A 25,937-nucleotide genomic window follows, 5' to 3' on the forward strand; every position below is an offset into this window, starting at 1 on the left:
TTCTGTGCCAGCAAACGTTTGTCTTATGCATTATCTCATTTATTCTCACAATAAATCTTCGTCGATAAGTATTATCTCAAGAGATTGAATTCAATCGACTTTAGAAGGATTTTTCAGATTCTGAGGGAATGAAAGAGCATAGCAGAAGACGCACAATCGAATTATAAAGGTGGAGGGGATTTTAATGATTCTTCCATTTTAGAGATAAGGAAATCGAGGCCAGGAGCGGTGAAATGAATTGCGCAATTAATGACAGTCAAGACTGACATCAAGCCATCCCAGTTTTAATCCTGTGGCCCTTCCACTCCTCCTCCTCCTGATCTTACTTCTTCTACTGAGGGCTAATAGTGAGACTTTTGTACCAGGCACTGCGTAAGAAATAGATCTCATTTGTTCTTCACAACTACCCTTGTGATAGGCGGTGTGTGTGTGTGTGTGTGTGTGTGTGTGTGTGTGTGTGTGTGATAGGCACTCTTAAAACTCATTTTACATGTGCAAAAATAGGCACGGGAAGAATTTTCAGCAAGAAAGGCAGAAGGTAAAACAGAGTTAGGAAATGGAAAGGGGCAACTAACTACCTCATATTTTGGGGAAAGCTGGTAATATGTTTAGATAGAAGATTTTGGTAAAACATTCAGGGCTTTTTGGGCCACCTTGAACCTGTTACTTTTTGTTCTTGGACGTGTTTTCCCACTGATTTGCAAAAGTGTAGGGATGTCTTGAGGCTTAGAGTTGATATCTGGGATTCAGCAATTTTTTATTTATGGGAAAAAAAATTTGGTAAGTGTATGTTTTCCAACGACCACAAATAAAGAGGTTATCTCTTTACAGATAAGTAAAAAGTAGCAATTACAAGGAACGCTTCAGGGGGTTCAGACCTGAGGGGCGTTCTTATAGTAATACATTAAAATTTTACAGGCCCTAGCTTGCAGTGAAGACTACGTTTCCCAGCGTGCACTGCGCCGCCCGCAAGTACTACGCCTTCCATCACTAGGACAGGGCGCGTACCGCGGAGCGCAATGCACCTTGGGGATTGTAGTTTTTTGCCGGCCCAACCGTTCCAACGGCCCCGGAAGCAGCCCCCGGAAGTGCCGGCCCAAAGAGGTGGAGTCCGGGCGGTGGCGGCGGCAGTGGCGGTTGCCAGGATCCCGCGTTGCCGCCTGAGACCAGTAATATGGCGGGGAGGAGAAGGAGAAGGCGGCGGCGGACCGAGCTGCGCTCTGTCAGTACCAATTGAGCCGTTTGCTTCCTGACAAGGCCCGTGGCGAGGGGAAAAAAAAAAGCTGACGAGGCCGTGGGAGATCAGGTGTGTGCTTAAGGAGGGAACTAGATCCTCAGCGGGTCCCGGCTTTTAGGTCACCGGGGGAGGCGGAATTGGCGCCCTGAGAGCTGCGGGTGAACTCTGTGCCGAACCCGCATGCAGGTGGTGGACCCCTGAGCTTCGAGTCTTTAGAAAAGCGCCGAATGTGAGGAGACAGGTGCCCGGGGACCAGCGACACTCGGCGCGGAGGTGATGCTCGGATGCTGGTGCTGCCTGGGCCCTCGGGATGGAGCCCCATCAAAGGAGCTGGGGGAGGTGGGCGTGGGGCGCTGGGGTCAAGGCAGAGGGTCCCTAGCAAATAAACTCGAGACAGAGCCAGAAATCGCCTCACGTTGATAAAACTGGACCGTTTTTCTTCTCCCAAGACACGGGCGAGGGAGCGTCCACAGGGTGTGCACTGGACACTCTGAAAGCCGGTTACCACAACCAAAGGCCCTAGGAGTGCTGTTTACTCTGCCTTTGCGACCCCGGGGAATAAGCTTGAGGCTAATAAAGCAACTTCTCTTGATTGCCCCTGATACTGCTAGGTGATTCCTATTCTGCAGGGTTATAATCCCGGTTCCCTACCACCCAATTTAGGCAAGTGACAGGCTCCCAGAGATTGATTTGATGGACAGGGGTCTGGAAACAACGAAATGAGGACGGTGTTGTCCCCCTTTCTGTGTTTTAAAGTTACATGTGAATCCTACGAGGAACAAAAGCACCGTCGCTACCCTCCCGATATTCACAACCTAGTGACAAAAACCATCATAATCATCATCCTCTTAATAATAAAAGCAGTCCCCTATACTGGTCCTTTCAGCGTGTCCTGCATTATGCTAATTGCCACACACGTTTTAGTTCATTGAATTATTGAGACAGATACTCTGATTATCCCTGCATTACAGATGAGGAAATTGAGGCATAGAGATGGTAAGTAAATTGCCAAGAACACACAGCTAATGTGTCCCTGAATAAGAAACTTTCCTCTTTATTGCCTATACAAAAAGTTGGTCTTTGGGAGGACTAGGGGGTAAACGAGCAGCTAGCTTCCGAAAACACAGCAAGATCTGTTCTGTTACTTGCACTATCCCCTTTAGTGACATTGCTGGTAGAACACTGGTGAGGAGCACCCGTCTATGGGGTTTGCAAAGAGACTCATTTGGAGAAGGGTCATGGTATAAACGGAGAAGACAAGGCATGTCTGAACTTGATGCAGCTGAAAATTGTTAATTCAAGTGGACTGGTAATGCCTGCTGGTAAACTGTGGGTCGGTAGACTTGTGGTTGGAGTGGCATTGTAGTCAAGGCTCTGTTCAAAAAAAACTTTGCTGACAGGTAATTGTGTGAGAAATGAAGTGCCTTCTTGCTAATCATATAGGATACAATGCTCATTTTTTAAATGATTGCCTTTGCAGTTGAGGGGTACCAGTGTCTTTGGAGAATAGGATCATCCATGAAACTACCAGTCTTTACATTCCATTCTTCCTCGCTAGCTTCTTTTTTTATCTAGTCCACTCTCTCCTTTTTTTCTTCTCTCCTGGTTTGCGTTATTGTTTGAGCCAATTACCCTAATTCATTTATTCATTACTTTTATCAAGTGCCTACTGTGTGCTGACACTGTTCTATGTAATGGGGATTCAGTGGTGAGCAAGACTGAAAAGGTACCTGTGCTTATGGAGCTTACATTTTGGTGGAGGAAGACAGACAAAACCCAAGGAGATAAACAAGATAATTTCAGATAGTGGTAAGTGCTATGAAAATTGGGAAATAGCAGGGTAATGTGATAGTGAGTAAACGCAGGATTAATTTAGATGGGATAATCAGGGATGGCCTCTTTGAGGTCAGGGAAATTCACATTGAGGCTGAAGGATAGGAAAAATTCTTTCATGCTCTAGGATCGTTTGGTAATTTCCATAATCAACCATATTTAGCACTTGTATTTGGGTATTAAAAGCCCTATCATATGCCCTAGTTATGCTGTAATAAAAAATCTAACACGGTACATCTGCAATATGCATGACAAACGTGTGCTGTTTAAGAGATTTGAATTTAACTTTCCAAAGCAATTGGCATATCTGTATGAGGTTGTTGAAAGAAAAATAAAACTTGCCATAAAAACATTTTATTCATTCTTTACATTTCCCAGAACTTTAAAATAGAATTTCATACTTGTGTATACATAGAAAGTAAATATTTCTTATAATTGTATAGTCATCTATTTACATGCCCTATAATGCTGAATGCGTGGGTTGTCTTAAAAAATATTTTTAAGTATTTTAGTAGAAATGGAGTTGTTTGAATTTCTCTTACATTTTAGCTTCTGCATATTTTGGTTGTTAAGATAACATAATGGGGGTTGAAATCCAGACTAAAAAATGAGGCCTTGGTATGTCATGCAGAAAGGTGTTGTGGTTTTTTTTGTTGTTGTTGTTTTGTTTTTTTTACTTTTGCTTGTTTTGTGAATACAAGCTTGAAAAATAATCTCATTCACACTCCAGTATAATTTTCTTTGAAATTAAACTCACACTTTTCATAAGTTGAATATAGAAATAATTAGAATTGATGGGATGGTAGGAAGAAGTTTTATTAATAAGAAGACTACCAGTTGGTCAAAATTAGCAATATATCTTATTTTTCATAATCAAATCATAATATGCTTTTTCTTCATTTCTAATTATGCTATAATGTGTCCCTGACTTTTTAGTGTACTACATTTTTAAGTACCTTAATGCTTAAGACAGTATCATATTCTGTCTTATTTCATTGCTGCGTATCCCATATCATCAATTAGATTTTCCACCCCCCGCCTTTTTTGGTTAATTGTTTTAAAATGAACACCTAAGGGAACATTATTGTATTTTTCTGTTTTCACAGTTCATACCCTTGCTGGTTATGAGTCTGATGTCTCTCTTTTCATTTTCTCTTATTTAAAGGAAACGATGCCAGACATAAAGCTATGGAAACAGGCAATCAAATATTTAACATTAGCTAAATGAATGAACATGCTGGCTAATGCTTCCTGATTACCTTGCATTTTCATAGCCATCATCACACTTTTCCAGAAGTTGTGAAATTACTGGGCAGATTGTTTTAAGTAGTTTGGTGGTGCTTAGAATTTTCAACAATAAGATGGTATTATTAAGAGAGCCAGTAGATACTCTGGTTTCCACCTGTGACTGATTTGTCTGGTGACTGTGGAGACCAGATATATTTTCAAGATGTGAAAGTACTAATAGACTTTGAACTTCATGATAACAGAAGAATTTTAAAAGGTAAATATCCTCTTTTATGTAAATAGCCTTTTTGTCTTTTTTTTTCTTTTGGCATTTTTACCTTTGTATGATTTAGTTTTTCTTGTGTAGATAAGTCCTGCTAAGGAAAATACAATATTCTAGTTTATAATCTGAAGTGAGTAAAGTGGTGTAGAACTTTTGTTCCTTTAAGAATTTTTCCCTGGTGAGTTCTTAGTACTTTTCTAAACAAATCATATTTAAAGATTGATGTATATACATATGCTTGGAAATATTTAATATAGGAAGCAAGGCTTCACTGGGTAGGATCTTGAGGTGCTTACCTCTACTTAAGAATTCGCTGTTCATCAGTGAAAAAAAAAATTCTGGGGGCCAGTTCTAGGAATTGTCAATGCTAGAAATATTTAAGTGCTCTATAAAATTTGCCAAATCATGAAGATCTGTTTTTCTCAGCACATTGCAAGTGACATTTTTCTCTCTGACAGTGTAATTGTGGGAAGATGGAGGAGTATGAGAAGTTCTGTGAGAATAGTCTTGCCAGAGTCCAGCAGGCATCACTGGCCACGGAGAGCTTTCTACCTGTCCCATCTGAAAGCATCTCACTTATCCGCTTCCATGGAGTGGCTGTGCTTTCTCCACTGGTAAACATTCTATGATTTTTAAAAAATCTTTTTTTCTATAGTGAGTCACTAAGGTAAGTTTACAGAAAAGCAAAAAAGGGGTTATAAACATTGAAAAAATGCTTCGTATTCATAATTAAATATAAAAGAGTTAGCGTTTTTTCATCTACTAGATTGGCAAAAATCTGCTAAGACCTACCGTTCCTTAGGTTGTGGGGAAAAAGCACTTATCCTACATTTTTTTCTGAGAGAATCAGCTGATTTTATTTTTTGGAGATCATTTTGGTAGTGTTTATCAGAATTTGAAAGTATATGTAACCTTTGATTTAGCAATTCCATTTTTGGGAATATCTTACACTTATACTGCTCTTTGTGCCCGAAGAAATACGTACAGGTTATGGTAGCATTGTTTGAAATATCAAAAGATTAACAAACAACGTAAATGTCCAGTAGTGGACTAGTTTAAAGACTGTGGTCCATTTTATAGAAATCTCATACATGCCATTGAAATGAGTACAATAGACCCACATGTGCAGGCATGGAAGGATCTCCACAGTCTATTGTAAATCACTGCACACATCGTGCTCTCTGGAGCAGGGTAAAATAGTGCTTACAAGCCTGGCTCTGGAGCCTGCTGTCCTTGGTTTAAATCACTGCTCTGCCACCTACCTGCTGTGTGAACTTGCAGGTCCATTTTCTTTTCTTGTACTTCTTTCCTTTTTTCTTTCTTTCTCCCTCTCTCTCTTTCTTTCGCTCCCTTGCTCTCTTTCTGTCTCTCTCCCCCTCTCTCCCCCTCTCTCCCTCCCTCTCCCCCTCCCTCTCTCCCTCCCTCTCTCCCTCTCTCTCTGCCCTCCCCTTCCCTGTTTGTTTAGTTATTTTGAAAGAGAGAGCATGAGCATGGGAGGGCAGAGAGAGCAGAAGAGAGAGATAATCCCAAGCACGCTCTGCAATGTTAGTGCGGAGCCCCATATAGGACTTGAACTCACAAACCATGAGATCATGACCTGAGCCTAAATCAAGAGTCAGATTCTTAACTGACTGAACCACTCAGGCCACCCGCATTTTCTTTATTTTTGAAATGAGAATAAAAATAGTGTCTACTTTAATAGGACTCTTTGGAGAATTAAATGATCTAATACATGTAAAATGCTTAGAACACTACTTGGATCATAGGAGGTACTCAATATATGTCAACTATTTGGGTTTTTATATAAGATTCTTTTTCTTAGGAATGATAAAGGAATACAGGATGAGAAGGAAGACACACTTTTCATTGTAAACTCTTTCATACTGATTGAATGTTTTTAAAATGTGTGTGACTTTATTTCAAACCAGAAAATTAATATAATTGAAAGAAGTTGCATGAAATTTTTTTTTTATATAACAGGAGGTAAAAGATCAATATTTTCTGCCAACTTTTTGTAATGACATTTTCAAACATACAGAAAAATAGAAAGGGTAGTGCAGTGACTCCCCACATGGATGCCATCTAGATTTAATAATTTTTAACACTTTTGCCATCTTTGCTTTATGGTGTTTGTGATTTTATATATATGTAGATGTGTATATACACATACGTGCTTTTTTTTTTTTTTTTTTTTTTTTTTTTTTGCGGAGCCATTTGAAAATTGAAGCTGTATAACAATTTTCTCTTAAATGTTTTGGTATAAATATTCTAAAAATAAGATATCCTCCTACATAAAATCCCCAATACCATCATCACATCCTAAGAAGATTAGTAATAATTTTAATAGCATCTAATATTCTATTCATATTTAGATTTCTCCATTTGTGTTCAAAATGTCTGTTATACTATTTTTTTTCCTAATCTGGGTCCAGTCAGAGTTCAAAAATACCATTTGCTTATTGTGTTTTTTTTTTTTTTTTTTTAAGTTGATTTATTTATTTTGAGAGAGTGAGAGAGAGGAGAGAGAGAGAGAATCCCAAGCAGGCTCTGCACTGTCATCACAGAGCCCGACGTGGGGCTCAATCTCATGAATTGTGAGATCATGACCTGAGCCAAAATCAAGAGTCAGACCCTTAACTGAGTTACCCAGGAGCCCCCAAAAGGGCTTATTTTATTTCTCATTTTAGAGCATTGGGTAAGTGAACAGGTTTTTTTCTTTCTTTTTAACTTTTTTATTCAGTTGAGAATAATTTACGTGCAGTAGAATGCACAGATCTCAAGTTCTAATGTTCCATGAGTTTTCATATATGGCGTATGTCTGTGTAACTCACACCTACACAGAACATTCTTGTACCCACAGAAAGATCTCCCATGCCCCATCCTCCTCATTACCCCTCACTACTGCTCAGATACCTTTCCCTGTGGTTTTATCTGTTCCATGTTTTAATCATTCTGATTCAGAGCTTTCTGATTTTATGATATTTTTATATTTATGAGAAATAATTATGTATTTATGATGTTTTGCAGCTTACCATTGAGAGAAGGAAGGAAATGCAACAAGAAAAGCAGAAAGCACTTGATGTAGAAACAAGAAAGCATGTAAATAAGAAGAAAGATTTACTGGCTCGTGTCCAGGAGATTCTTGAAAATGTTCAGGTGTGTAATGTAGGCTTTTAAAAATTATAATTAAGAAATCATGAGGTAAGCATTGATGATAATTTTTCAGAAATATGTTTGCACTTACTAGTTAGTTACCAATATATTTCACTATAATGTTTGAGAAGCTTTGTAGTTTGTAATATTCCATTTCAGTTACTCCAAAGAACACTCACTTGCTTGTTAGTGATGCCTAGTACTTGAATCAGAGGGTACTTAGACAATGGAGCCCTACCCTGAATATAATTGCTTATTGTCTGTGTCTTATGACTCTAAAAACATGGAATTCTCAGTGACAAAATGATAGAATCGACCATTGTGGTTTACCTCTGAACTAATCAGACTATTGACTCAATGACCTTATTCTCATTCTCTGCTAAAGTAAATAACTGCCCCCAATTTTTTTTGGTGAAAATTACCCTCTTAAATACACAAATGCAATTTAGATTAGATAAGTAGAATTGTCTACATTCATCTTAGATCCAAATAGAAACCATTTAAACAATACATTCATGCCGTTTGCAATTATTTTTATTTAGCTGAATTTAAATTTGTATAAACAATTTAAGGTCTGGATCGTACTAAAAAAAACCCAAATGAATTATGTTGAACAAATTATGTCTACCATACATAGCACTGTTCTGCAGGCTACATTTAAAATTTTCTTCATAATCTTAAGGGTTTGCAGTCTGTATAATTCATACTAGATGACACATGTATAATGAACCTGAGACTATTTCCCACCAACTGCTACCTTCATTTCTCCGTGGGTAATAATTTAATTTGCATATTATAATTACTGTCCATATTAAGTTCAAGGCTCATTTTAGTAGTGTACAAAATCATAGTTGCTGTATACACAAATGTGAAACGTGAGGTATTTTAAGAAAACATTTTATTTTACTTAAACCTATGAATATGTTCCTGGGTTTGGTGAGTATGTATCACTTTTGTTTTATTTTGATCCTGAGGTTGTGACTAAGTATACTTTGTTGTACTGTTTATTGCATAGTACCTGGAAACCATTATATGTCTTGGGATTTGTAAGGTAAAACAGGAGTGCCATATGGTCTAGGGAAAAAACACATACACAACGACCTAAAAATCTTAAAAAAAAATTTTTTTTTTTAATGTTTATTTATTTTTGAGACAGAGACAGAGCATAAACGGGGGAGAGTCAGAGAGAGAGGGAAACACAGAATCCAAAGCAGGCTCCAGGCTCTGAGGTGTCAGCACAGAGCCTGATGCGGGGCTCGAACTCACGGACCATGAGATCATGACCTGAGCCGAAGTCGGACGCTTAACTGACTGAGCCACCCAGGCGCCCCTAAAAATCTTTTAATATTCAGGATTCTGGAGTCTGTATTGATAATATGATAATTTCTGTCAGCTTAACATATACTTGTATAATCTTTAAAAACCATCCTAGTTCACTTTTTATTCTTTTTTTTTAACGTTTATTTATTTATTTTGGGGGGGTGGTGAGCTGTGTGCATGGGGAAGGGATAGAGAGAGAGGGACAGAGATAGAGAATCCCGAGCAGGCTTTGCACTTTCAGTGCAGAACCTGATGCAGGGTTCAAACTCACAAATTGTGAGATTATGACCTGAGCTGAAATCCAGAGTTGGGCACTTAACCGACAAGCCACCCAGGCACCCCCTAGTTCACTTTTTATTCTTTTGCAAAGTCAAATGATTTAGATAGAAAGTGTAATTTTAATTTTTTCTGTTGGATCTCTTGTGTATCAATTGTTCTCTTAATTTGGATTTTTTTTTTTTAATGTTTATTTATTTTGGAGACAGAGCACAAGTGGGGGAGGGGCAGTGAGAGCCAGAGACAGAATCTGAAACAGGCTGCAGGCTCTGTCAGCACAGAGCCCAACCCGGGGCTCAAACCCACGAACCATGAGATCATGACCTGAGCTGAAGTCAGACACTTAACCAACTGAGCCACCCAGGTGCCCCTGGAAAAAAATTTTAAATGTTTGTTTATTTTTGAGAGAGAGAGAGAGAGAGTGCGTGTGAGCAGGGGAGGGGCGGGGGAAGGTAGAGGATCCAAAGCAAGGCTCCCATCTGACACCAGAGAGCCCGATGTGGGGCTTGAACTCACAAACTGCAAGATCATGACCTGAGCTCAAGTTGGACACTTAACTGACTGAGCCACCCAGGTGCCCCTTAATTCAGAATTTTTTTTACTTTTGCTTGTTGCAAAACTCATTAACAGGTTGCTGTTTAAAAATGGCCATCGGTGAATCAAATTGAAGTTTGCTTTGATGATTTGGATTTTAAGTTGAAAATTTTATTTCTAAGTAAGTTAAGCTACATGGCTGAGCTTTCATTTACTACAAATTTGCCTCATCATATAGAAGGATTTTAGTTACAATGTTTAGTTTTAGTTACTACAAAATATGTTAGTCTTTGTTAAAGAAGGAGTCATCTATGTAAGAAATTTATTTGCTATTTTAACTCATACCTTGGTATGCTTCGATGACAGCTTTCATAGGAGGAACAACTGGTGACATTAATAACATGTAAACCAAAAGAAAGTTAATGAGACTCCTTCTATTCCAAGATTAAATTGCACATGGATATATGAATATACGTGTATACCCATACACATACATACATATTGTATCAGATTAGATAATCTCCTTTTTTTTCTTTTAATCTTTAAATAAACAGGCCAGAATGACCAATGGATATTTTTTATAGTAATTTGTGCTCCCTGTGATATAGGACACAATAGAAAAAGGTTATCTTAGTTTTTGTTTGTTTGTGTTTTCAAATATTAGAACTCTGAATTTTCTATTTCAATTTTATTTTAGAAAACAAATCAAAGGCTTTTTTTGTATAGTAAGGGAATATTAATTTTTCAATTTCCTTTTTCAGGTTAGAAAAGCACCTAATGCCGGTGATTTTGATCCATGGGAGACTGAACCAGTTTACTCTAATTCAGAAGAGAGAAACCTGAATGTCCCTGCTATGTTTCCAAATATCTTGCCAAGCCCTACTGAACACTCTAGTTCGGGAAAGTCTGAAAAGATAACTGGAATTTTGCCACTGAATAATGAGGACCGATTTAAATTTAATGGGATAGACTTAGCTAGGGACTCAGAAGAATTTAATTCTCTGAAGCAGTGTGATATTTCAGATATTAGCCCTGCGGAGAACGAAGCTTCTGTAAAAACCCCCTCAGCAACCCCACAGGAGACTCTTACGTCTGATGGTCTCTTGCCAACACATGAAGAACCGGATCCATCACTTTCGGAAGTTACTCCAGATCCCTACATAATGAGTCTTCAGAACCTGATGAAAAAGTCAAAGGAATATATAGAAAGAGAACAGTCTAGACGCAGTCTGAGAAGTAGTGCAAAGAGGAGTGTTAACGAGAGTCATTCAGATAAAGAGAATGATGCTGGTAAAGTGACTGACTATGGAAAGGAAAAGGCACAGTTGACTGGCAAACACTGTGGTTCAGTTATTCCTGACAAACCAAGCCTTAATAAATCAAATGTTCTTCTCCAAGGTGCTTCCGCTCAAGCAAGCAGCATGAATACATCAGTTTTAGGTAGCTTTTCTAAAGTGGACATACCTGTACGAACTGGCCATCACACTATTTTAGATCCTGATTCTGATTTTAAAGTCATTCCCACTTTTGTTACCGAAAATAATGTTATCAAAAGTCTTACTGGTTCATATGCCAAATTACCTACTCCAGAGCCAAGCCTGAGTCCTAAAATACATCGAAGGCATTCTAGACCATCATCAGCATGTCATATACTTATAAATAACCCAATAAACGCCTGTGAGTTAAGTCCTAAAGGAAAAGAACAGACGATAGACTTAGTTGTTCAAGATACTGAGGAAAAAACACAAATACCTGAAACTGTGCCAAAGTTACCAGTTGATTTAGGAGTTTGTTCAAGCAAGGTTTATGTCACCAAAAATACATCTGAAGCCATACAGGAAGTGGTTTTAGGTAAATCAAATCAGGTATGTCAGTCTTCAGGAAATCACCTAGAAAATAAGGTTATTCATGGACTTGATGTCATGGAAGGTCACTTAACATGTGATGGGAGAGGACCACACAAAATGGATAGTACGTGTACTGCGATGCCAAGATCGCACGAGCCATATGCCACCGGTCAGTGTGTAGTGAGTCAAAACTTTGGACCCATGAGTGCACTCAAGTCAGCCAATGTGTTAGAGAAAAACTGCAATTTACAGATGGAACTGAATAAGTCTTATGATGTAAAAAACCCATCTCCTTTACTGATGCAAAACCAGAATACCAGACAGCAGATGGACACCCCTACAGTGTCCTGTGGAAATGAACAATTTTTGGATAACAGTTTTGAGAAAGTGAAACGCAGACTTGATTTAGATATTGATAGTTTGCAAAAAGAAAACTGCCCTTTTGTCTTAACAACCGGAATAACTGAACAGGAAAGGCAACATTTGCCAGAAAAAAGATACCCTAAGGGATCTGTCTACATCAACAAGAATAAAATGTTAGAAAGTAGTTCCAAAGGTAAGGAAACTCTGAAGTGTTTGATACCCTCCCAGCAGATGGCCCCTGTATTTAATACTTTTAATTGACATTTTGAAAAACAATAATTGTCTTCATTTGTTCATCGGGATATTTAATTTCATTTCTCTTGTCAGAGAACATATCATTAGCTATAGTTTATTGCCATTTGATAGGCTTTCTTAAAGGATTTTCTTTTTTTGAGAGAGAGAGAGAGAGCAAGCAAGCACACAAGCAGGGGAGGGTCAGAGGAGGGAGAGAGAATCTTAAGCAGCCTCCATACCCAGCTCTGGCTGACACAGGGCTCGATCCCATGACTGAGATCATGACCTGAGCTGAAATCAAGAGTCAGAAGCTTAATGGACTGAGCCACGCAGGCACCCCTCTTCAAGGATTTTCTTATTTAAAATGTGAATCTTTCACAGTTCACTTTGTATCACAGAGAATATTGTTAATGACTGGAGGAAGAAGTTCTTGCATGAAACATCACTCACAGTTTTAATCTAGTGTATTACTATGATATTTTCCTTTTGGACTGTGGTTTCTAATATTTCCATCAGTCCTTTCATTTGTAATGAGCTCCTCATGTAATTGGTCCTTCAGGGAACACCTGAACATCAAATTATTAGAGAAAAATCACAAATAAGTCTCTGTGAGTAGCGTTTCAAGAATGGCATCTTTATTGATAAAAAATATTTCAAATTTCTTTCTCATCTAGTGTTATATTAACAGCAACTTGTTAAAACATGCCTTCTTCATTAATCCTTATTTTGTTGTCATGGTTCATCATTCTTCATTACTGATACAGAAGATCCGAGTCAAGTAAATGAAGTTCTTGGACATAAACATTTCAGTTCTAATGTGATAAATATCTTCCTAAAAAAACCTCACATTCTGTAAAGTTGCACACTATGACAGGGTTTATAGGACAAATAGAGTTTTAAGGCCTGTGTAACTTTATAAGAACTTTAATAAATAAACATCAGTCGATACCTGGGGAGCCAACCTGGATAATCCAGACGGACAGTACAGCATGGCTGGAGGCTGTCCCCATGAGTAGCAGACACCCACAAAGCCAACCATGGGGCAGTTCTGGCAGTGCTTTAATAGGAGCGAGGCCAGTCATGGAGGTAGCCGGCTTGCTGTCAGATGAGCCCCTGGACAGTGCTCATTGATGAAATTCTTAAGGTAGAGCTGAATGATCTCTCGCTATTGGTTGTGTGGTTGGGCTAAGGAGCTTTTTCCTTTTTTGCTAAAAGTTGTAATTCTAGCCCTGCTTTTCTAGTCCCTTTTGCCTATGAAAAATTGCACATGAACAAATGCAAACTGTTGTAAATGAATACAATGTATTTAGGAACAAATTATGGGGGTACCATAGAAGATAGACAGTATGCTTATCTTCAGTGAAAATCATTGACTGTATATTCGGAAAGAATAATTCTTTGAATTTTGTTGAATCGTGATGGATCCATGAATATGTGCTATGTCTGTGTAATACTTGGTATTTCAACATTTCAGAGTGGCTTACCCCTTTCTATTCAGTAAGTTGTATAGTTGTAATGATTTAATACATTTTTTAGTTAGTAATTGTGATATATGTAATTTTAATTTCCGATGTGTTTTGGAACCTGAAGCTGAGAAGCTTTGCACTATCAAAGGAACATTTATTTAAAAAACCAAACCAAAACAAAACTACAAGCCACAATACCAGAGATCCTGGGGAAGAACGAGAGTCAGAAGAATAAACAGCTGAGAATCACATCTTGAGGTTAATTTGAGTGAGGAGAATCCAGACTGAACACATGGTCTTGGCTCCATCAGTTCAGATCGTGATGCGATCTGTTGAGCGTGGATGGTGGTGACACACAGGCCTTTATTTGGTAGCATGCAGTGAGGGGAGGGGCCGAGGATGTGGTTCACAGTGGGGACCTGGCTGTGCCTTGATTGTGTCATGTCAGATGTCGGAATGCTCTTTGGTCAGAAGCATAATTTAAATTGTGTATCAGATATTAGTAAATTTTCTAAATTTGAGGGTATGTGTTTCTTTTCAGAAGGCGAGGAGATATTAAAAAGCAAGATGTTAGCTTTTGAAGAAATGCGGAAGAGACTAGAAGAACAGCATGCCCAGCAGTTATCACTACTCATAGCTGAGCAGGAAAGGGAACAGGAAAGATTGCAAAAGGTGAGGAATTAAAATGTAAGGACATGGGGCTGGTAAGTGGAAGTTAGCCCAGGGTATGTGTGAGTTTTGGTCACACGTTATGTATAGGATACTTGTAGTTTTTTCCCCTGTATATCTTAATCTAAGGGGGTGATTGATTTTGATACATGGATATTGCCGAATTGTGAGGTTTGATATTTAGCTTATCTAAAAATAAATGCATAATTTATCAAAAGGAGACTTCTGATTCCTTGACTCAAAACGTTTAATATTTTTCAAAGGTATTTTATACATAGATGCTGAAATATGCATTCTGCATGAGTGTATTGAAGGGGAAGAATACTTGTTTTAAGATTTCACTTGAGGTAGGAAAACTTGAAATTAATCATTTGCTGATAATTCCCCATTACTTTTAGCTAAGCCTAAAATGGTGGTATTTTGGGATATAATTAAAAGATATAGCAGGTTATAATACATGGTTAATCTACAGGAAATAGAAGAACAGGAGAAAATGTTAAAAGAGAAGAAGGCAGCTGAAGCCTCTGAATTGGGCATTCACAGTGCAGTGGACTTAGAATGGAGAAAAGTGAGTGACTCTGGTTTGCTGGAAACAATGCTGTCTCAAGTGGACTCACTCCATACTTCAAATTCAAATAGTTCTGGTAAATGTTTTTAAAATTCTCTTCCATTTGGGAAAGTTATCCCACAGCAAGGTATTTTATTTGGCACACTTTAAGGCTATAGCTCTGTTCTTTTTTTTTTTTTTAATGTTCATTTTTGAGAGAGAGAGAATGCACGCATATGCAAGCAGGGGAGGGGCAGACAGAGGAGACAGAGTAGCTGACGCCAGCTTTGTGCTGACAGCAGAGAGCCTGATGTGGGGCTCAAACTCCTGAACCATGAAATCGTGACTTGAGCCAAAGTCAGACACTTAACTGACTGAGGCACCCAGGTGCCCCCAAACTGTAGCTCTTCAAGTAATTCTATTTACCAGTAACTAGTGAAAAATGAAATGATGGCAGATCAAAGACTAGTGAGCAGGTGTTCATGAGAAAAGCCACCTCAGCGAGGAAGATACCAGGAAATTTGACTCAGAGCCCAGGCTTTGTTTATTCATGCAGCAGGTGATGTGCTTTAACTGAAAACACAGTTTGCCATCTCCTGAGTGATCTTGAATTACATCTAATTCTTCAGACCCAGCAAGAGCATATCTTCACATCTTCAATTATCCAGAGATGCTGTTTGTGTTGAGAAGCTCCATCTGGTGCATAAGCTTAAAGTCCATAAATATTTTAAGTCTGCACATGGATTAGTTTCAGGGGCGGTTGTTCTTCTTAGTGAGTCATAAGTGTTTATTTGGACATTCTGCATATTCTGATTATATAATATCAAGTATAATACTCTATGTATATTTATTTTTCCAGGTTTCACGAACTCTGCCCTACAGCATAGCTTTGGTTCTGCAAATGAAGCACCCTTCTACCTCTGGGGATCATCAACTAGTGGCTTCACCAAACTCTCAGTAACAAGGGCTTTTGGAAGGGCCAAAACTAAATGGTCTCAGGTGGGCATACTTCATGATATTTGTGTATCCGTCTGTCTAGCTATATTTTTTAAAGAGGTACATTATCTTAGGTTGTACAAATGGGGACAGATATTTTTGCCATACATCGAATAGCTTAGCTTTTGTCAGAGATGAAACTACACAGAGCACACATATGTAGAAGAATTTAGCTTATTGTAATAGATTGGGAAAACATCTTGAGTATAATGCTCAGATCCTCAAATAATTGTATCTGTCTTATTTCTTCCAGGTTTTCAGTCCAGAAGTACAAACAAAATTTAACAAAGTAACTGCAGTGGCAAAAGGATTTCTAACTCGTAGGCTTATGCAGACAGATAAGCTAAAACAACTTCGCCAAACCGTAAAAGTAAGAAGCTTGTCCATTGTTTGTATTTCACTTCTGTCTCAGTCTCCCAGTTCAGTGATAGCTAGTCACTAGCTGGAGTTGACCAGTTCGTTCAGAACTTAGGCAGATCCAACATTTTTTTAGTCACTGCAATAGAGGCAGTTACAGAAATCTGATTAATCTCAGTCTGATAATTTTTTTAAATATTTAAATGAAGTAGTTTGGGTATTTTTGTCTTGCTTTAGAGAGTGCTGTTTGCCTTCTAATAAGTAATAGTTTTATGTTCTCACTGATTTTGAATTGGCTGAGAAAAAATCAAAAGAAAATTCCAGTGATCATCAATCTTTCTAGAAGAGTGGTTTTTGAAGGAGCATTTCTTCTTCCAGGACACTATGGAATTCATAAGAAGCTTTCAGTCAGAGGCACCATTAAAGAGAGGAGTTGTCTCAGCACAAGATGCTTCTCTTCAGGAAAGAGTGTTAGCTCAGGTAAATGCCCACATCCTGTAGGCTTTTAGGGAATGGACATTTATATCTCTCCCTTTATTTCACCACTGAAAATAGGTTTCCATTAAAACTTTAACCTCTTTCTCTAAGTGAAAGTGCATAGAATATTACTAAATTCTAATCTCATCTTTTTTTTTTTATTTTTATTTTTTTTAATCTCATCTTTTTAAATGGGCACAATATTTTCTTCTTTTGAACCTAGTTGCGAGCTGCCCTGTATGGTATTCATGACATATTCTTTGTAATGGATGCAGCTGAGAGAATGTCTATTCTCCATCATGACCGAGAAGTTCGCAAAGAGAAAATGCTCAGGCAAATGGTATGTTATCTGATTTTTTAATGAATGAGTGAAAAAGAAAAACTCTATTTCTTCTATGCTCGCAAGACACTTCTGATACCAAATGTGTGAGGTTTTCCCCCACTCCAGCAGGGTGTCCTACAATTCAATTCTGATTCTCTCTACTTGGAGTTAAGAGTTAGATATACTACAAGGTAAGGAGGCAGTTAAGATTCCCCCATCCAAAGTCTCAGGTTGTCACTTATACTTCTGACCGACCAGCTTTAAAACAGGGTTCCCACAACCCTGTCTTTGGGTTTGATAATTTTCTAGAGTGGCCTACAATACTCAGGGAATTTACTGGTTTATTATATAATAAAGGGCATAATTAAGGATATAGATGAACCACCAGATGAAGAGATAGATAGGGCAAGGACTGGAAGGGTCTTGAGGGCATGAGCTTCTGTCTGCATAGAGGACATCTTCCTGGCACAGGGATGTGTTCACTGCCTGGAAGCTCTCTGAACTCCGTATTTTAGGTGTTTTTATGGAGGCTTTCTCATACAGGCATGATCAGTGATTAACTCAATCTCCAGCCCTTCTCTTGTCTCTGCAAGATAAGAAGCTAAGGCTGAATGTTCCAAGCTTCTACTCAGGCTTGGTCTTTCTGATGAATAGTCTGCACCTGGGGGCCCCCCAAAAAGTTGTTCCATTAGAACAAAAGATCCTCCTGTCACCCAGAAAATGACAAGGGATTGGAGCTGTGTGTCAGGAACTGAGGTAAAAAACCAAATATTAGAACAAAAGATGCTTCCACCAGGGCCCCTGGGTGGCTCAGTCAGTTAACTGTCTGACTGTTGATTTCAGCTCTGGCCTTGATCTCAAGGTTCATGGGATTGAGCCCTGCATTGGGCTCTGCACTGACAGAGTGTAGCCTCCTTGGGACTCTTTCTTTCTCCTCTTTCTCTCCCAAAATAAATAAGTAAACTTATTTAAAAAAAAATGTTTCTACTCTTTCACTCTCAGATTTGCAAGGGTTTTGGGAGCTCTGTGTTAGGAACAGGTGTCAAAGATCAAATATTAGCAGGAACTAGGGGCAGAGACCAATATATTTCTTATTTCACAATGAGGTTCTTCTGGGTTTGGGGTAACTGATACTAAATCTCATTCTCTCTCTTTTTTTTTTTTTTTTTTTTTTTAAGTTTATTTTGAGAGAAAGAGAGTGGGGAGGGGCAGAGAGAGAAGGAGAGAGAGAGAATCCCAAGTAGGCTCTGGGCTGTCAGTGCAGAGCCCTACGCAGGCCTCAATTCTACGAACCATGATATCGTGACCTGAGCCGAAATCCAGAGTCTGACACTTAACCTAACCGACTGAGCCACCCAGGTGCCCCTCATTCCCTATTTTGACTTCAGCAGCTTCCCTGCAATTCTTAAGCACAGATAATCCCCAGGATTACCAGCAACATGCAACTCTGATGACAGATTTAAAAGAATTGCATATTGTTTTGTGATTGGATTTTGGAGTTGAAGCTTTGACTGTTGTTTGGATGGCTTATAAACTATCACTGGCTCCGCATTGAGTTTCCTTGAAACTATCATGTAGATTTTGCCTTTTTTGGAAACCAGAGTTATTTGAAATATATCAGGGTGTTGGAGGAGTGTGGTTTGAGTCATTGGTCTTCATGTGGTAGCCAAAAGAAAAGCCAAGTTTATTACTTCATTGGGAAAAATCATTGTAATTATTAACAAATTGGACTGTTTCAGTTCTAAAGACAGACTAAAATTCAGAATGCTAGTAGGAGAAGATTTTCTGTGCAGTTTGAGATCATCTTATATTATTTTAGTGGTATTACTGGGACCATTAAAGCTTTTTGTTTTGTATTTTAAAGGACAGAATGAAAAGCCCACGAGTGGCCCTGTCAGCTGCAACACAGAAGTCTCTCGATAGGAAGAAGTACATGAAGTAAGTGTACTTCCTGTCACATCACATTAATCCAGTTATTACCAAACCAATTAATTTTAGTCATCTATTGGTCTCTTTGTGTATTCAAATTAGAAAAAAGAACAGTTCACGTTTTGACAGCTGAGCTCAGAAATCTCTTTTTATATAAATAGTTTTATTACTCAGGTGATAAAATCTGATTTCATCTTTAGGTAAAACATATAAACTACTAAATTTGACAGTGTTCAACTTGTGTAATCGATAGCCATTCAGCCTTAAAAATAGTTAATCTTTATATTCACTGTCAATTTTACTTCTTTTGGATATATTCTTTTTTTTTTTTTAATATTTATTTTTGAGATAGTGCCAGCAGAGGAGGGGCAGAGAGAGAGGGGGACAGAGGATCTGAAGCAGGATCCCAAGCAGGCTTCATGCTGACAGCAGTGAGCCTGATGCGGGTCTTGAACTCACAAATTGTGAGATCGTGACCTGAGCCCAAGTCGGATGCTCAACTGACTGAGCCACCCAGGCAACCCTGTAGTCTTTTTCTAATATGCGAAAGACTTCACGGGAGGGAAACCTAATGCAAAGTGACTATCGTTGCAAGCTGCTTCTTTCTGGAAAGTAGTCTCTGGTATGCTTAGTACAGCTGAGTAGTACAAAACTTGTAAATGATTTGTTTCTGTCATCATGTATCACATCTGTAAGGGTTTTCTCTCCCTTTCTAAATACATTGTGTGTCCTTATTTTTATGTTGTGTTAGAGCTGCTGAAATGGGAATGCCAAATAAGAAATTTCTGGTTAAACAAAATCTTTCTGAAACAAGGTGAGAAAAATTACTTCATCTCCGTGAGGAGCTATTTATTTATTTAAAAAAAAGATTTTCTTTGTAAATGCCAAGCTTGCTCTTTGTTGAGTTATTTCTAACTTGACATCAGCAGAACACTCCCAGCTGATTGGAGGACTGAAGAATGGGCAAGATCCATATTAACACTAGGTCATGTAGCTGACTATATGACAGACCACATGTCTCAGGAGCTTTCTATAGGACATGCTGTCTTGGGTAGAAATTTGAGCCCCCGATGTCCTGAGTTCAGCTCACAGTCTAGGACTTATTTAGGATAATTACTTAAAAACCTTAGAAATCTAGCTTAATATTTCAGACCTGTTCTCTACTTTTACAAGAGTGATGTTACTTCTCTTGGATGTTTGAAAGGAAAAGTTGGTTTTTGTGAAGCATATAAATAAACTATCTAACACACAAGAATTAAACACTTGAGACATCCAGACAAAAACCTAAGATTTGGGCTCTTGGTGAAAAAAATATAAGTACCCTATTAATATGCTTCAGTCATTGTGATTTGCTCCATGGTATTACATTGGTATATCTGCATAGATGACCAGTGTCACCTCACTGTTAATCATCTTTCACCTATTTAAAAAATGGGGTGGGGGGGGGCGGATAACTGAATTGATGTCAGTCTCTTTGAATTAATTTTTTGCTTACTTTGTTAACAGAGTCCTTCAGCCAAACCAAGGACAGAATGCACCAGTTCATAGGCTACTTAGTAGACAAGGGTAAGAATGCCACCCCTGGGTATTTAAAAACATCTAAAGCAAGATGAGCTTTGAGAGGGAAAAATAATTTAGTATCTTTACATAAAGGATATCTATTTTACAAGTGTGATTTGTTTTATAGCATTGCAAAGATCTTTTAAGTTTTGTGCTCCAAGATAATCCTTTGGTGTACTGTTGTGTATTATATCTTAATTACCATCTTATGTTGGCATGCTTTTACTTTTCATTTCATACCATTTTGCTCATTAAGTATTGTAAGCATCCATATAGTAAGTTCAGCATCACCAAAGTGATCCTTCCAACAAAGTATAAGCCTTGGTTCTAGTCTCCCGATGAAGGAAAGCGTAGCTTCCTTGCTGTGCGCATTCGTGAGACTTAAGTTCTTTCCAAGCATATTTGCACTTTGAACTGTTGCAGTATGGTTGCTTTCTTTGAATGTTGAACATTTAGATCTTGATGCGAGTGACTTATTAATTCTTTTATATTCAATTAGAACCCCTAAGACATCAGTGAAGGGGGTTGTGCAAAATAGACAGAAGTCTTCACAGAGCAGAGTGCCTAACAGAGCGCCTGTTTCAGGTGTGTAGCAAATGAGTTCTTCAAGCCCATTCAATAGAAGGACGTGCACGAGCTGCCCCACGATGCAGGCCATACGAGTGCAATGTCTTGTCTTTCCTTGCCACCATAATTTGGGCATATTCACAGTCATTCCTGCTAATGACCACCGTGTTAGTATTTTGTGGCGGTCAGGAGACCTTGGTAAAACTGTGCGTCCAATCTTGGCTTCTGTAATAATCCCGTGGAAACGCTATACATTTTTTTAATCTGAAAAATCTGTACAATTGTATGTGCCTAATTGAGAAAACCTTTTTATAAATGAGTAAAGTATAATAATCTGATGCCTAAATCTGTGCATGTTTGTTGAGCTTTGGGGAAGTGTATCACCCAGGAATATTTGTATCTGCACATAAAGTGATGAAAAATTTCTCCCTCTGGCCACAAGATCACATGTGAATATGCCAGGCGGGAGGGGGTAAGTTTTGTTTCTGTTATTTTGTGGATTTTAAATTCTGTTTATGGTGGCAAGAAGACAAATTTAATATGAAACTCATGCCAAACTTTTAAGCTAATGTTTTAATATTTGGTAGGTGTCTTTGTTAAGATACTTTGATAAGCTCACCAAAAATTATGTGATCCATTAAACATACTTTCAAAATGCTTTGCTTTAACTACACTTCTTTCTAAACTTTTAAAAGAAACCAAAAATTAATCACTAGGCAATGAGTTAATCATTTTAATCTTCCCATTAATATACAATTAATTACTAGGCAATGAGTTATTTAATCAATTCTAATCTTCCCATTAATATACAATTAGGCATATTTAGAGCTTTTATTACTAACTGATTTCCTCCAAATTAGGAGGGAATGAACAACATAAGAAATTTTTTTGTTATTGCCATTTGTTCACATAAGTTCAAAGAGGGAACAAGATACTGAACGTAGCTTTGAAATGATTGCTGACTTTTTGCATGTATGTAGTGAATTTAATTTATAATGTTGCACTTGTAGAGGATAATGTAAAAGGTCATCTTTTGGAAGCCACTGTGAGTGACAGTCAATGGAGGTGTTTTAAAGGGGGTTATGTAGTTGAGGATTCTGCTTCCTCCAGAGGTGGTCAGAATCACCTGGTTTGAAAGGTAACTAGGAGAACTCCAAGCAAACACCAGATCTGCTGCTTGTGAAGTTATGTGGGATTTCAAGACATTTTCAATTTTTTCCCATATTAGAGTCACATATTGTGATAAATTCTGGCCAGCTGGCAATTGATCGAGGAGTTAGTACTGTTTTGCGTGATATTATTTATTGCCACAGTGACTACTCTCCATGTTCTTGTCTCATGCATTTCATCTCCACTGTTTGTCCCTTGTGAATTTGTAAGAAAAAGAGCCAAGTAATACTCAACAGTATGAAGGATGAATAGGAAGTCACATTAGGAACGGAGTAGTGCAGTTAGTCATGTCCTCAAGTTCAATGTTTAGAACTATTGTGGTTTAATTGCATTGCAACATAATTATAAATACAAATGAACTTAACTCTTAAATGAACATGTACAATTACTATGTATCCAAAAAAGTACAAAATTTCTTTCCTATTTTTCTAAAGATTTATTTATACCTGAGTGCCTAGACAATTGAAAAAGACTAACGATTTTATCATTGTATGTAATTGAAAAATTACGGTATGACTGATTAAGATTCTAAGTATGAATCTCAACCCAGGGACCCATAGTTGCAGTTGAAAAGATTTTTCTTTCCTGCTTAGATTCTTAGTGGCTTGGATTGTGTTACAAACAAACTTGAAACTTATGCTTTAGTTTGATCCGCATGGAGAATGAATGTTTATTAAGCAATTGATAGAAAGCTAGTTTTTTTTGTGATGACAGACTTTCATACTCTAAGATTGGAGTAGAATGCCAAGGGCTTACAGCTTGCTGCAGAGCACTTAAAGTTTATAGTTCTTACAAACTCAATTGCAATCACTGATCGTATGTTTTAAGACCTGTTTGGCTCATTTGATGTCTGGTGCTTGACTCAGGAGTTTATAGTGAAATTCAGAAACCACTAATTAAAGCAGAGTCGGAAGCAGTATGGCACAGTGGTTATTGGGTCAAACAGCAAATCAGGTGTAACTGGGTTCTCAGAGTATCTGTTACTTAGGCAAGTGACTTCCTCTCCCATGTCTAGGCTGTATTATTATTAAAATAGTAAGTTTCTACCTTGGGATTATGTTATGTAAGGATTAAATATAATAATGTACATTGCCTAGCTCAGTGCTTGGCATTATATAGTAAACACTCATTAAACGATATTATAAAAAACTGACATTGAGAAATAATATTAGTTTTGCTCTATTTTTAGGAGCATATGCAGGAAAAACCCAAAGAAAGCGGCCAAATGTTGCGACAATTTAAGAAGACAACATTCGTTAGGATAACCAAGGGGTGGATGGGAGGTTTCATGCATACGGTTTTCCCTGCCCAGGACTTTTTATTTAAGCCTGGACTGTTTACACAGGCAAAGTGACATCAAAGGGCTGAGCAATTATCTGGGCAACTTGATCAGTCTGGTTAATTCCTTCCCTACACCGTCATTTTCCTCTTAATGTTAGGTTTGGGTGAAGGCACATTAGTATTTAGTAATTGACCATCTCTTTGCTTAACCTGTACAAACCTAAGTTTGTTTTCTGTAGCCAGATGTCTGCAGAGAACGTTTTTGTAAACTTAAAGGGCATTTGGATTTATTTCTATAAAATGTCAAAAAGGTGTGATAAATTACAAATTAAGTTCTCAAATATAAATTTCATTCATCTCTGCATACTGATTGCTAAATTTGATAAGTTAGATACTGTTGTATTTGAGGGGAAATTACTGCAGAAGGATGTTTTTCTCCTGGTTTATGTAACTTTAAAAACTGATTAATCTCTCAGTCTTCATATTCTTGGATTTACGGGATAACCACATAGGAGAAAACACTCGCCTGCTGATTGTGGTCCCCCCCAAATTTACCATAGAAGTGGTTGGGGGCCACTGCTTTGATCAAAAGTACATTCCTCTTAACAGCTAGTTGTCTTGTGCAGATATGTTAGGTTTAATGTATGTTACCCCAGTACTCCTGGAAACACTTCTCCTAAATCATAAAATCTTTCTATGGAGGGTAAAAAATTAGGGGAGATAGCACAATCTTCTGGAATGTAGTAGCACCTAGGGGTGAATCAGTGCATCCATTTCTGTAAAATAGAGTAACGCTGCATGCGCTTCTGTTTTCTTGGTGTCTGCGTCTTGTCTTTCTTCATGGTCTGCTCTTTGTAGCTTGCTTGATTTAGGAGAGACTAAAGGGCTATATAACAACAAGTTCAGATTTGCAGATGGAACAGGAATATTGTCAAGCTGAAGTTACGCATTACTGAGGAGGCACTGTCGTTTTTAAGGTTTTCATCACTGACATATTCATTTAAAATATAAACCAAAAAATGTTACCAAGGGAACATGATTTGATGAAAGTGAATGCCACTGTTAATTTATCATACCATTTCCAAAAAGGGCTTTGTGCTTCTCACATAAAATCGGGACTGTGTACATTTACTCTTTCTAACTTGAATTTTAAAATGATACCGGTATTTTGAAAGTGCAGACTGTATATATTCTTAATATCCTTTGAAGAAGGTGGAGATAAAGATTGTTTTCTCCAGTTTTCGGCCCTATTTAAAAGTTGGCTATTACATCCAGCTGTAGACCGTAATAACCTACCCAGGGTGTAAACTTGATTTTCTTTATTGAGATGTATCATTTGTTGAGTGAGTGAGCCAGGAAATCAGAAGGCGGTCAAAAATGTCTGAGTTACTGATATATTCTTTATAAAGTATAGCAAAATATCTTAATATGATAAATTGTGCTTTATCATTCTGAAAACTCAGGATACAGCTTACTCATATCATTGTGGGTCTTTCCAGAAAGACAGATATTTCCAAATTTTGTGTACACTAATGCAAATTAGCTAAAAAAAAAATAGTTTGTTTTGGAGAAAGTTAAAAAACTAGCTTTAGATTAAGGTTGACAAACTTGAGTGTTGTTTTTTTTAAAGATAAAAGCCTGTGTGTTTTACACATATTTTAATGTTCACAGCTTTTCCTCATAAAAGTGCCAGACATCGTTTTGTGCTTTTGATGGATTTTTAATTTATATACATTATTTTTGTTACTTTTACTTTGAGTGGAATGCCCATTAATGTAAATTGTATTTATTTTTATACTTTAATTTTCACTAGTTTTGCTTCTAGGCAGAAGGCAAAATAAACTTTTCATCTTAAAAGAAATGTAGTTTGATCTTCTTTATTTACCAATGGAAGGACCGTTGATGGATGCTGAAAAGTATCTGGCCAAAACAATCCGTAACATGATCTTTTTTTTAATCATTAAAAGCCCCACGAAAGGTATATCCCACCATTTAGGGTGTAACCTATACCAGTGCTTCGTCCAGCATCCGAGTTTTGCACAAACTGTACTTGGCAGGCGGTGAAAAGGTCACCGGGGCGCTAAGGGGCTTGGCTTTTTAGGAGCCGGCCGCCTGCGCGGGGCCAAAGGGGAGGGGCGCTCAGCTTGCCGCGCCCATCAAAGCCGCTCAGGTGCACAGCTTCAAGATCCGGCTCTTGTTCCTGCGCCCTCGTCCCGGCTGAGCGCCTCGCGTGCCCCTGGTTTTTACCCCCACAGGGGAGAGGCTGCACCGCCCAGTCCGCAAGGCAGG

At 38.1% G+C, this 25,937-nt stretch overlaps 1 protein-coding gene across 8 annotated transcripts; it reads left to right on the forward strand.

The window, feature by feature from the left end:
• Window positions 1–1,084: 1,084 nt before the first annotated feature.
• On the forward strand, window positions 1,085–25,509 carry CCP110 (centriolar coiled-coil protein 110). Of its 8 annotated transcripts, XM_019468727.2 has the most exons (17): window positions 1,085–1,306; window positions 2,901–3,046; window positions 4,236–4,574; window positions 5,039–5,194; window positions 7,608–7,736; window positions 10,625–12,266; window positions 14,315–14,445; window positions 14,915–15,086; window positions 15,849–15,988; window positions 16,239–16,355; window positions 16,721–16,822; window positions 17,043–17,159; window positions 19,006–19,079; window positions 19,822–19,884; window positions 20,577–20,636; window positions 21,130–21,215; window positions 23,557–25,509. In XM_019468727.2, exons 4-17 carry the CDS (start codon window positions 5,054–5,056, stop codon window positions 23,607–23,609), a joined length of 3,027 nt encoding a protein of 1,008 aa, XP_019324272.2. In that variant the 5' UTR covers window positions 1,085–1,306; window positions 2,901–3,046; window positions 4,236–4,574; window positions 5,039–5,053; the 3' UTR covers window positions 23,610–25,509. The 8 variants fall into 8 exon arrangements, with proteins under 8 accessions (XP_019324272.2, XP_019324271.2, XP_019324275.2 ...); XM_019468726.2 differs by lacking the exon at window positions 4,236–4,574; XM_019468730.2 differs by lacking the exon at window positions 4,236–4,574 and having other exon boundaries at window positions 14,318–14,445.
• The last annotated feature ends 428 nt before the right edge of the window (window positions 25,510–25,937 follow it).

Source organism: Panthera pardus, unplaced genomic scaffold (assembly GCF_024362965.1).
Source record: "Panthera pardus isolate Hobbes unplaced genomic scaffold, ASM2436296v1 HiC_scaffold_5, whole genome shotgun sequence".
Lineage (NCBI taxonomy): Eukaryota > Metazoa > Chordata > Mammalia > Carnivora > Felidae > Panthera > Panthera pardus.

What these genes read in the sequence shown, in the direction of transcription:
- CCP110 (XM_019468727.2), top strand. Translation starts at nt 5,054, where the DNA reads ATGGAGGAGTATGAGAAGTTCTGTGAGAATAGTCTTGCCAGAGTCCAG. An exon ending in GATAGGAAGAAGTACATGAA is followed by an intron (nt 19,080 to 19,821) that starts GTAAGTGTACTT and finishes ATGTTGTGTTAG; the next exon opens with AGCTGCTGAAATGGGAATGC. An exon ending in CAAAATCTTTCTGAAACAAG is followed by an intron (nt 19,885 to 20,576) that starts GTGAGAAAAATT and finishes CTTTGTTAACAG; the next exon opens with AGTCCTTCAGCCAAACCAAG.